This window comes from Paramisgurnus dabryanus, chromosome 6, assembly GCF_030506205.2.
Source record: "Paramisgurnus dabryanus chromosome 6, PD_genome_1.1, whole genome shotgun sequence".
Lineage (NCBI taxonomy): Eukaryota > Metazoa > Chordata > Actinopteri > Cypriniformes > Cobitidae > Paramisgurnus > Paramisgurnus dabryanus.
Window position 1 is genome coordinate 6,234,075 of NC_133342.1, and position 12,838 is coordinate 6,246,912.

At 39.9% G+C, this 12,838-nt stretch overlaps 1 protein-coding gene across 21 annotated transcripts in view; it reads left to right on the forward strand.

The window, feature by feature from the left end:
• Positions 1 to 12,838, forward strand: part of mbnl1 (muscleblind-like splicing regulator 1) — a 74,302-nt gene that overhangs the window by 18,632 nt on the left and 42,832 nt on the right. For 12 of the 21 annotated variants that reach the window (XM_065261953.2, XM_065261957.2, XM_065261961.2 and 9 more), the window contains exons 1-2: positions 1,351 to 1,580; positions 7,508 to 8,113. In XM_065261953.2, the coding sequence (XP_065118025.1) occupies positions 7,940 to 8,113 (174 nt within the window). In that variant the 5' untranslated portion in view covers positions 1,351 to 1,580; positions 7,508 to 7,939. Of the gene's footprint in view, positions 1 to 1,349; positions 1,581 to 2,091; positions 2,373 to 2,434; positions 2,460 to 7,507; positions 8,114 to 12,838 lie in introns of those variants that run through there. The other 9 variants (XM_065261956.2, XM_073814900.1, XM_065261962.2 and 6 more) reach the window with 6 other exon arrangements.

Below are 12,838 nucleotides of genomic sequence, written 5' to 3' on the forward strand. Positions count from 1 at the left end.
TTATCAATTATCTTTTGTGCCAAGTGCTGTCAAAATTTTAAATGTTAATGATTGACGTGTACTTTTTTTCCTTTTCTTCTTTGTATTTTTCATTGTACTGTGAAACCAGAGACAAATTTCCAAAAGTAAATTACAATACATTACAGAAAAGTAAAGTAAAGTAAAGTAAAGTAAAGTAAAGTAAAGTAAAGTAAAGTAAAGTATTCTTGCGCAATTCAGAATGTTGTCAGAATCTGCTAAACAGCACGCAGACTTTGTGCACTTGTCCTCTAAATGCACGAAAGATGAACAACAATGTGCAAAACATTAAAATCACATGTGGATCACATTTAAACGTGTGTCCCTTGTGAGAAGCCTACTTACTGAATACATTAATCTGAACTGATGAATAAGGGTCTTATCTTGCGAAACAAAACAAAAACAACGTCTTGTCTTGCACTAGCCGTGTGATGCACCAGCGTGACCTTACATATTGAGTAATTACATTAAAAGGTCATGCATATATGCAAAACAACCGCTCCAGTGTTTACAAGTGTGGAGAAAGTGGGCCGTTCAGACATTGTTGTATGTGAAATGATACTAATTAATGTCTTTGTGTCAGTTTATTGTTTTAAATGGTCCGCAAGTGTGCGTTTCACATATGTACTGCGTAAGGTCCACTGGCGCATCATGCGGATGAGAAGCTGCATTGAAACTTTCCACATAAGTCGACTATATGGAGAAAAATCCTGGAATGTTTTCCTTAAAAAACTTAATTTCTTCTCGACTGAACAAAGAAAGACATAATAGCCTGATAAATTTACTAAAAAAACATGTCAGACGCACTTAGAGGGTTTGCATCTGAACTCTCGACATATTCATGAATTGAGTTTAAACAAATGCTGAATTTGTTTGATTTGCCCCTGCTGTCTGGATTATAAAGTAAATATATCCGTGCAATGATGCATTTCCTGAAACAGCTGTAAATGAAACAGGGTGGTGATTCAAAGAAAAAAAACGTCCTTTCTTGCAGCAGATAATGTTGCTCCACAATGCACCAGGTGAACACAAACACCCAGCTGTGTGTATATGTGTGTATGTGTGTCCCACTGCAGTCTGGTGTTAAAGGCAGACGGGCTTATGGGAATAGCACGATGTAATCTCACAGGCACACTCGTTTTCATTTTCTTCACCTCCCTTTCCTTCCTTTTCTTCCCTCCCCTTGTCATTTTCTTAATCTCCACCTCTCTCTCTCTCTCTCCGAGCCTAGCAGCACTTCCTGGTTGTGTTGGTGGGCGGCACGGTCGAGCGTGATTGGCTCTCGAGTTGTGTGCTCTGCGCAGTGCTTATGTTTCAGCTTGCACACTCTCTTGCAGACACACACACATACATACCTCACACAGTGGCGCAACCAGAAGCCACACATGCAGCTCACTCTCTCTCTTGCTCTCTTTCTTGCTCTCTCTCTCGTTCTTCTCTGAGAATGGTCCACCCGGTGCCTGGGGCTCTGCTGTCGCGGCCTGCCGCCTGCATCTGATCTCACACACATACACACGCACACACACAGTGAGACGGGCTCATTATTAATCATGATGTGAGAGGTAAGCCTTCTCTTCTAAAGTAACACCAGCTGTAGGTTTCTGCTGCGAGCTCGAAGCAATGCAGCACTTTGTTTGCTTGTTCTGGTGCGGGGGTTTGCCTAGTGCGTGTGGGTTGTCTCGATTTTATAGGGTGCGCTTGCGGTTAACTGCAGTTTGTTATGTCTAGGCGACCCTGAACACTACTCTGCAATGCCTTTTCCTCGTCTCATTCCGAAAACTTGCGCGACTGCATCTGCGTGTGTCTGCCTCGCGCAGGTACCCCTCCTAAACCGGCTACTTGTTTAGACAGTGTCAGCGTGCTATTGGTTAACTGTTGAACTGAAGAGCACTTCTCCTTTTTGAAGCCCCCCTCGTGGTCTCACTTCCTGTTTGTGTTATGCGCGCAACAGTGCATGATTTTTTTTTTGCATATGCTGTTAGATCTCTGTCGTAAGAGCTGCGTTCCCCGCCCCCGGCATGTAAATTACGTGTGACATGCTTAACTGCTGTTTCCTAATATGGCTCGTGCTAGATTTCAGAGCGGTAGGACCCAGTCAGGCACCCTGGGACTGCACAGGGGCGTGTGTGAGGGAGCGTAACTGTCTGCCAGAGAGAAAAAAGGCAAGAGAGATGTTGACGCAGGTTTTCGCTTCTGTCCGACTGCGTCACTCTTCCCTTCAGTCATGTAAGTAGATGTTGAATGCGCTCTTGTTACTGCAGAGAGAAACATATGGATTCGACCTCTCGCAGGCTGCGTGCAGCATCGTCTTTCCTGCTCTTACGGAAAATGGAAGAAACTAGAACGTTATACAGGTTATGCTGAGTTTAAGGGCACTTACTGGTTATTGTTTTACCAGCTCTGACATGCTACGCTACAGAGTATTGTAAACAGTAAAAGCGGTATGTGGTCGCATGTCATGCGTCTTTAAGAACTCAATAGTGCCGATTGGTGGTGTGCCATTGGATTGTTTTTTTGTTGTTTGGACAAACTTTTGTTTTTGGAACTGTGTATAAACTGTGTTGTTCACTTTGGGAAGGGTCTGGCGCAAAGTCTTTGGGTTTTGTTGATGGCGTGGTGTATGTTAGAAAGTGAAAGTAGTTTAGAGAGAAATTAAGCACATGGAGGCGTTTATAGGAAGCACACTTCACTTTAGTTCTTCTGATTCTCTAAACTGTAAACTTCTCGCTCCATGAACAATATTATCAATCTGTTTTTTTTTAAGTTTGGAAAGTTTGTACACTTAACTTGTCCGTCAACATCAAATACATTGTACCGTTAGTTAGCGACTAACTCACAGTGGCTTGTTACCGATAATGTATAAATGATCCCTTGTAAATCGGTTGGATATAATAATCCCATGTGTTAACTGACTGCTAAGATGAAAAATGTCTCACACCTGTGTTACGTATGGCAATAGCACATCTGGGTGTTCGCACCATCTCAAATCTTTCACGATCACGTATGTGCTACGCTTTTTTAAAGTGGTATCTCACTACTTTGCTGCGTTTCTGTCCGCACATCCTAGTGTGCTATTTGCCAAGGGATGTGTTTGCATATTTGGTTTTGCATATGAGTGATATCATATGAGTCTTTATTGTCAATAATTAAGCATGTCTGATGAAGACCACTGTAAACGTTAAGAAAGTTTACCCTCTAGAGGGCATCGTAGATAAAACACGCAAATATATTATGTTTAAACATTTAGTAGATGCATCCAAAGTACGTTGAGGTAATGCAACTACGTGCATCCCCGAGAAAATTACCAGCCGAGCTGCAGGAATACAATGATTTAATACAGTATGCATATGATCGATCTTTTAATTGGTTGACTAGTTGTGCAGTTTTAATAAATAATTTAGCAATGACTGACCTTTGGACAGATCTGCCAACTGTGATTGTGGATTGATAAGTGTCCCTTTTTCTGAGTTACTGGGTAGAAGGGCTTTGGCTTCAAGCTTTGTACTGTGTAACCATGGTGATGATACTATTTTCAATCCTTTCCAACATGGCAATCATCACCTACACACATCTGAGTCAAACCATGTAATGCTGTGGTTTAGATAACCATTTATGCAGCCCGCACACCTTTCTGATCAAGCACTCCACCCATTCAATGTCCACTTACTACTTCATATATCAATGCTAAAAGAGGCGATCTGGGTTCATTTGTGGTTTCTTTGTTTGTTTTCATACTGGGGGAATTTAATATCCAACAAATACGAATACCCTGAATATGCGTGCATGCAATGTTTTAGGTCTCTAGTTCTTTAAATGGACACAAATGTGAATTTTTTATATGCACAATTTTTACGTCGTAAATGTTAATGAAGAAAAAGTCAACAGAAGAAATGTATAAGTAGGCACACACACAAAAAAAGACTTTCGAACTTTTCTACTATGATTTTTAGTCAAGCCACCTCAACCATGTGAGGTCAATGTGCGTGCTTTTGTTTTCTTTTTGTCAAGAACCATTAAAATGTGTGGTTTAATATAATAAAGTACATTTAATTAATTCCTTATAAATTAGGGTAGGAAAGTTAAAGACAGAGGAGAAAATAATGGCAGAATCATTTAATTTTTGGGTGAAGTTTTTCTTTAAAATCACATTCATGTGTATCGTGAAATAGTTTCCATTTCTTTAAAGAGAACATAACATCCAGTTCTCCTCCCAGTGGCAAAAAATGCTTGACTTTTTAATGGGCTTTGATTGGCATACTTCCAGATAATTCCCATTCTCTCTCTCTTTCTCTCCCCCTTGCTCGCTATCGTTCTTATTTTCTCTCATTCTTTGACCTTACAGGAACTTCTAAGCATTGTGTTGTTCCACTGCAAGGCATTATGGGAGATATACAGTGACATAATAGCCTAATCATGTCATAAAAGAAAAGCAAAAAATGGAGTAATGCCAAAAGACAAATATCTTGAAGGAGAGTGCCCAAGTCTGAGCATGAATTACATTTAATGGTCTTGAAGATTTTTTTTTTCATGGGAAAGGCAGATGTCACAGGCATGAGCGTGTTTAATACCAGATCACAATCGTGCTGCAAGGCTCTTGGACTTATGTCATCTGTTGTGATACCTTTCATGTTACCCCTTGTCAAGTTTACCCTTAACTCTCAAAGTCTTATCCGATCAAGATATAGATATTGTTGTGTGTGGGTTTGTTTGTTTGTGTAATAATTATAAGGTTGGATATTTTGATTTGATTACATTTTGGTGTTTTTATTGTTTACTTTATCAAGTACAGATTTCGAAAAAAAATTCTTACATGCTAGGTTGGCTACTGGGGTGTTCTTGGTGGATGCTAGGAGGTTCTGGGTGGATGTAAGGGGGGTTCTAGGTGGATGCAAGGGGGTTCTGGGTGGATGCTAGGGGGTTCTGGGTGGATGCTAGGGGGTTCTGGGTGGATGCTAGGGGGTTCTGGGTGGATGCTAGGGGGTTCTGGGTGGTTACTAGGGGGTCTGGGGGGTTGCTGGTGTTCTGGGTGGTGACTGGGGGGTTCTGAGTGGATGCTAGAGGGTTCTGGGTGGATGCTAGGGCATCAGGTTGGATGCTAGAGGGTTCTGAGTGGGTGCTAGAGGGTTCTGGGTGGATGCTAGGGTGTTCTAGGTGGTTACTAGGGTGTTCTAGGTGGTTAATATGAGGTCTAGGGGTTGCCATGGTGTTCTGGTTGGTTACTGGGGTGTTCTGAGTGGATGCTAGAAGGCTAGAGGGTTCTGGGTGGATGCTAGGTTGTTCTGGATGGTTGTTATGGTGTTCTGGTTGGTTACTAAGGTGTTCTGAGTGAATGCTGATGGTTCTGGGTGGATGCTAGGTTGTTCTGGGTGGATGCTGGAGGGTTCTGGGTGGATGCTGGGGTTCTGGGTGGATGCTAAGATGTTCTGGCTGGTTGCTGCGGGGCCAGCAGCCATATTACCCTGTAGCCCAGGACAGCTTGCCCACTGAAGCTAAGCAGTTCTGAGCCTGGTCAGTACTTGGATGGGAGACCACATGGGAAAGCCAGGTTGCTGCTGGCAGAGGTGTTAGTGAGCTGGGGTCAAAAAGCACCATCTTTCGGATTAGACGTTAAACCGAGGTCCTGACTCTCTGTGGTCATTAAAATCCCAGGATGTAATTCTGGGATTGTGTAGGGGTGTGCTCCGGCATCCTGGCCAAACTTACCATTGGCATTCTAATCATCCCCATATCTACTAATTGGCTATATCACTTGGTCTCCTCTGTAAGCTGGTGTGTGGTGGGCGTTCTGGTGCAGTATGGCTGCCGTCACATCATCCAGGTGGATGTTGCACATTGGTGGTGGTTGAGGAGATTCATATGTAAAGTGCTTTGAGGTCTGCAGAAAAGCGCTATATAAATGTAACAAATTATTAATTATTATTATTATTACTAGGGGTCTGGGGGGTTGCTATGGTGTTCTGGTTGGTTACTGAGGTGTTCTGAGTGGATGCTAGTGGGTTCTCTGTGGATGCTAGAGCGTTCTGAGTAGGTGCTAGAGGGTTCTGGGTGGATGCTAGGGGTCTGGGTGGATGCTGGGGTGTTCTGGGTGGTTACTAGGGTGTTCTGGGTGGTTGTAATGGTGTTCTGGTTGGTTACTGAGGTGTTCTGAGTGAATGCTGAGGTTTCTGGGTGTATGCTAGGGGATCTGGGTGGATGCTAGGGGTTCTGAGTGGATACTAGGGTGTTCTGGGTGGTTACTGAGGTGTTCTGAGTAAATGCTGAGGTTTCTGGGTGGATGCTAGAGGGTTCTGTGTGGATGCTAGGGGTCTGGGTGGATGCTAGGGTGTTCTGGGTGGTTACTAGGGTGTTCTGGGTGGTTGTAATGGGGTTCTGGTTGGTTACTGAGGTGTTCTGAGTGAATGCTGAGGTTTCTGGGTGTATGCTAGGGGTTCTGGGTGGATGCTAGAGGTTCTGGGTGAATACTAGGGTGTTCTGGGTGGTTACGGGGGTGTTCTGGATGGATGCTATGGTGTTCTGGTTGGTTACTGGGGTGTTCTGAGTGGATGCTATGGGGTTCTGAGTGGATACTTTGGGGTTTTGGATTGTTACTAGGGTGGTCTGGGTGGTTGCTAGGGTGTTTTGATAGGGTGTGAATTTTAGGGGGTTCTGGGTGAATGCCAGGGGGGTTATGGATGGTGGCTAGGGGGTTCTGGGTGGTTGCTAGGTTGTTGTACGAAAAATCATAACACAGTTACATTCACAGTATAGTAAACACTGGGTCAGACATCTTAATCTGCATCTTCTGTGTTTTTTGAATAACATGTGTGAATAATAAACAGTCATTTTGGGTAAACTGTTCCTTTAACTGGCACGTGGCCGGGAACATTGCTTCATCTCCTGCTCCGATTGGCTCACTGTGGGTCATACAATATTTTAGCAAAAGGGAGAAAACAACCTCTCTGTTCAGTTCCAATTCAATCTCACTTTGTTAAAAGATACGTAACAGATCTTAGCTTCAGCTGTGATGATATTCTGCGTGTTTTAGGTTTTTCTCAAGTTGGATCTAAACGGTTAAAGTGTGAAGGGCTGCTTTGTATGTGTTTTGTGTGTGTGTTTGTTTGTACAAGAATGAGGCCTGTGTGTGTTAGTGAGAAGGAGGTGTTCGTATTTGTCCGGGAATGCATGTGACAATGTTTTATTTGCTCATACTGACCGTATTTCGCAGACTTCAGTGCATTTCTGGCATTTTGAGGGGTGTGAAGGATTTATACAGATGGTGAAGTAGATAGAGATAGAGTGTGAGGGGTATTGGAGGAAGATAGGGTGCGATCTGATTGCATACTATCTCCCCCAAGTAGCATGTTAGATGAAGATTAGTGACTTAAAACAGTATTGTAATAAAACACAGATGTGTGCATGCTTCTCAGGCTTATATTACAATGAATATTATATTTATATATAAAAAACAAAATGTATAATTTGGGCTTATTTTCTTCCTCCTCTGTTGCAGGTGGGTACTAAATATTGCGCCCTCTCTTGCGTCTGCCGCTGCTTGGACCTGCTTATAGTATCAGCCACAGCTTTCTGCCCGCTTGCTGCACCACAACAGTAAAAAAAAACTCCCTGTGAAACCCTAAAGTCCTGCTAGTGACCCTAAACCACCCCGACCGCTCGAAAAGCAAAAGTGTGCACTGTTCAACCGGCCAACCGGAGCCTGAGGATTTTTTGCTTTTGGATCAATTACTGCACTTTTCCTAACAACAGCATTCTTGTTGCTCTGACCTGACGTGCATTTCCAAGAAGAAGTGGAGTTAAATGATCTAAGAACAAGAGCGATATTTCAAGAAGGACAAACTCTGTCTTTGACAAACATATAAACACACAGTAGATTGGGATTTTAAGGAGTTGAAGATCGCTGAAGCGTGCCGGCCCTGCTGTCGACATGGCAATGAACATGGCTCACATGCGGGACACGAAATGGTTGACGCTGGAGGTGTGTCGAGAGTTTCAGAGGGGGACGTGCTCTCGCTCTGATGTCGAGTGCAAGTTCGCTCATCCCGCCAAGAGCTGCCAGGTGGAGAACGGACGAGTCATCGCTTGCTTTGATTCGCTGAAGGTAAGAAACGCACACGTCTGCCTTTACTGTTGTCCTCAATTGCACAAGACCTCAACTGAGGTAAAGAACCACCTAGGGCTGGGCGGTATATTGAGTTTTGTTTTTCCCCATATAATACCATCTGTAACGGTACTGATATGCAACAGAAGCTCTGCCAGAAATGTACACTAAAGTCAGGAATCAGCTTGTATGTTGTACAGCTATGCATTTTTAAATAGGGAGATAAACCTCACGTTGTAGAAAATGCCAGGATATTCATTGTATATCTCCATTCTTTCAAAATTAGCAAATATTTTTTGTTTTTGTTCAATATCGCCCAGCCCTAGTACCACTTTATAAGCTATTTTAAAAACCAACACGTAAAACTTGTAAAAGAGATTTAAGTGAGGAATTGTATTCAAAGTGTAGGTCAAAGTTCATCGACCATGAATCAAAAATTAACCTGTTTCAATACCTAGTGACCTGCTTAGGGTCATTTCAAACATTTGACATTCCCCTTTAAAAATACAGTGTACATAGACAGCTGTGTACATAGAACATGCCTTTAAAACCTAAAAATGTGGACTACTGTAGTTCATTAAGCTACAGTTACCATACGATGCCCCGTAATGAGTTCACTGGGTTTTGTAAAGTTTAGACCAGGGGTCTCCAACCTTTTTGGGGGGGCTACCACAATGGATAAAACAATCTGAAGGGCTACTTTTTTAAATAGTCTAGGCTACTCATATGTTTTGTTTTACTTATTTATTTAATTAGATTTTACTTGTTGATATATTTTATCATTGTTTAAAATGTTAACATATATAAAAGAAGCAAAGCTTATATAAAAAATACGTAATATCAAAATTCTGGCTTTTAATAGAATGTGGCACCACGTTGGCACCATGTTGGAGACCACTGGTTTACACTTTTAAATTTGCAGATGTTGTACAGAATGATCTTGCCCTATTTTCTCAACGCAATTGAATTATTATTTTTTTTTGCAATTGCAGGATTATGGTAACTGATTAATATAAATACAATAGTAATGTGCTGTACAGACACACTTGCTACATTGTGATTTCTAAATAGATAAAGGCACTGTTTATTTACCATAGTAATTCTCATATTTAAAGACACAGTGCTTAGTTATGTTTCATGGCAGCAGTATTGTAGGAGTGGTTTGCATAGCATCATCAGTTTGGGTTATATCAGGTCTGGGACATATTAAGTTTTTTTTTTTTTTTTAGATTCAGATGTTCTGTGAACATAACAGACACAACTAATGGCCTCATTTTCTGTTTGTTTGTTGTTCAATATGAACAATTTGCTGCATACATTGTAAAATCCTGCATCAGGGTTATATATTAAATCTAAATTCTGTGAAGTCTCATAGTCTAATGATGAGATTAAGAGCATCAAAGTTTGATTTAACAATGATGATCTTTGACATGATCTTACTCACAAATTGTGTCACGAAAATTAAATCTATACAGTGAACATATTCCATAAATATTTGATGTAGACGTTTCCATTAGTGTAAATGTTGAGAAAATGTAAATATTTTTTTTTTTTTGTTAAGAGTTTACTTAATTTTTAGTCAAGTAGCACTTTAACGGGAATGGTTAGTTTTCATGATCTGCCTTTATAAATGGTTCAGTCTTCTATCTTGGATTGACACAACTAAGTCTTGTGCCATAAATTCCTTCTTCCTGATTTGGATGCTAGCGCCAGCATTCCAGTAGTTAACATAATAAAACTGTAACGTCTGTAAATGAGCTGCATTGTGAAACTTGTATGGCAATTGAATTTGGTCGGTCACAATAACTGGATTTGTGCAAGTCTTTGCTTTTAAATTGCCTGAGGTGAAAGTGATTTTGATACGACAGCATTCTTTACAGTATGTTAACACCTATAGCACACAAAAACTTAGTGTACATTGTTTTAACATACATTATGCGACCCTGGACCACAAAAGCAGTAATAAGTAGCACACATATATTTGTAGCAATAGCTAGAAAACATTGTATGGGTCAAATGTATTCATTTTTTTCATCAAAAAATCATCATTAGGATATTAAGTAAAGATCATATTCCATGAAGATATTTTGTACATTTTCTACCGTAAATATATTAAAATGTATTTATTATTAGTAATATGTGTTGAAAAGGACTTCATTTGGACACTTTAAAGGTGATTTGCTTTTTTTGTTTTTTTTTTGTTTTTTTGGCACCCTCATATTCCAGATTTTCAAATATTGTTATCCCGGACAAATATTGTCCTATCTTGACAAACAATACATCAATGAAAAGCTTATTTATGACTGGTTTTGTGGTCCAGGGTCACATATGTTAAAAGTTTTACAATCTTAAAATAGTTGGGTTATTTTCAACACCGCATTGAGTCAAAAAAGGACCTGCTGGGTCGTAATGAAACCCATGTTGGGTTGTTTTAACCCAATGTTAGGTCAAATATAAAAATTTTCTGTTTGAATTTTAACCCACGCATTTATTAGAGTGTACATATAGTACATATAGTATTTCTACACTATATTTTCAACCCAGCATTGGGTCAAAACAGGACAAACCCAACGCTATTCTAGGTTGTTTCAACCCATATTTTGGGTCAAATATTTTTTTTGTTTAATTTAACCCAACAGTTAAACTTTTCCCTTTCTGACCCAATGTTTGGTTGAAAATAACCCAGTGTAGGCAAGACTCTCTTATATGGTGCATCCAATCTTAGGGTGCCCAAAGTATTTCTGTTCACCATTTTCAGTTACAGCAAACATCGTGTTTAGGTCCAGGTCTCTCAGAGGACGAGACTAACTGATTATTCTGCACTGCACATTGAATCTCTTTTGTTTGGATAAGAGTCGCTGAGGTCTGCTATATGTAGTGTTACTGAAAGTCCTGCATTTCTCTGTTTTAGTGGAGTTACTTGTTCGGTGTCAGAGAGATTATATTCCCAGTATCGGTCGAGCGTATATTCTGAAACCATCAAAACTCAAACCGAGATGCTTAATAAAACATTAAGCTCACAAAACATGAGGGTTTGGAGATAGGATATTCATGATGATGGTTTTCATTATGTTTGACAACTGAATAACTTTCAACCCTTTGATTATTATGCATAAAGTCACTCTAAACGTGTCATAAAACCAAAGAAATGTGTTAAATATAGAAAAAGATCAGAAAAGCCACCGCTACTGTGTCATTCCCATCATATATCTTGTTGAGTATTTTCTCTCTTCAGAACGAATCCCATATGTGACCCTGGACCACAAAACCAGTTATAATTAAAGGCATTTTTAAAAAAAATTAAGATTTATACATTATCTGAAAGCTGAATAAATAAGCTTTCTCTTTCTCTGCAAAAAATTATTTTTAAGAAAAAAATTCTTAGTATTTTTGTCTTGTTTTCTGAAAAAAGTATCTAAAAATACTTAAATAAAGATGCTTTTTCTTGATGAGCAAAATGACCCAAGAAAATAAGTCTAGTTTTTAGACCAAAATATCAAATTTAAGTGATTTTGTGCATAAAACAAGCAAAAAAAAAAAAATAAATCTGCCAACGGGGTAAGCACATTTTTCTATATTTTTTCTTGAATTTAGTGTTTAACAAAAATGTTCAAGATTTTTTTGCTTACCCCATTGGCAGATATTTTTGGTCTAAAAACTTAACTTATTTTCTTGGGGCGTTTTGCTCATCAAGAAAAAGCATCTTAATATTTTGATATTTTTACTGAAAACAAGACAAAAATACTAAGAACATTTACTTGAAAATATTTTTTTACAGTGTATAGACTAGATTTGAAAATCTGGAATCTGAGGGTGCCAAAAAATAAAAATATTGAGAAAATCACATCTTCACGGGTCCACTTAGATACGAAAACCAGAGGTTTCAAGTTTGCCTCGGACACGGTTGGGTATAATAGTAGCGGCATCAGGTCTTTGGTAATTTACATTTAAAATTAATGTGTTTTTGCCGAACGGACACGAGACAACCCAAACTATCTTGCGTGTGTGCATCGAGTCCTTTTCCAACCCCTCCTTTGTTGTCAAAGAGCGCTTGCGACATTGTGTGGCTGGCGGTAGGTTAATTTTCGTTGAGACAAACCTGTCAATCAATTTTGAATGCACATTTTAGCAGTTACCTATAAATGGAGTACAATAAATGGAGCAGCGTGCCAAATTTGATGCAATGCCAACGGGGTTTATTTCAGTCTGACTGTATGCTGATAATATCTGCTAACCTATCTGAGATTTCGTAAAAAAGCCCATGATCAGTCCTACCAATTGCTCCTAAAGCCTTGTTTATGGTCGCGCTTTGGTCCGCAACGCAAGCCTCCGCGGATCGCGCGCGCATCTCACCAAACGGACGAGGCTTATAGTTGACGCACTCGCTGTTGCACTATTGTTTGAACCACCAGGGGGCGACGCGAGCAATAAAGTCAAAAACAAACACAAAGAAGAGGATAGAAGAAGTCGTCCGCTGGAAGAGTTTGATATATATAAATATGAGAACATGAATAAAACAACAATCTTTTAAATATGTCTTTATTAAACATTATCATTTCATTAACGTTTTTACTAAACAAACAGTACAGACATCTTAAGGTTTGTATTTTATTCCTCGTCCAGTGGTTCATTCAATACAACTATAAGCCAAACATTCTGAATCATGTAAAAGAATTCGTGTTTTAAACTGCAAAGTTTCCATACTTTACTTACAGAGTGTCAGAT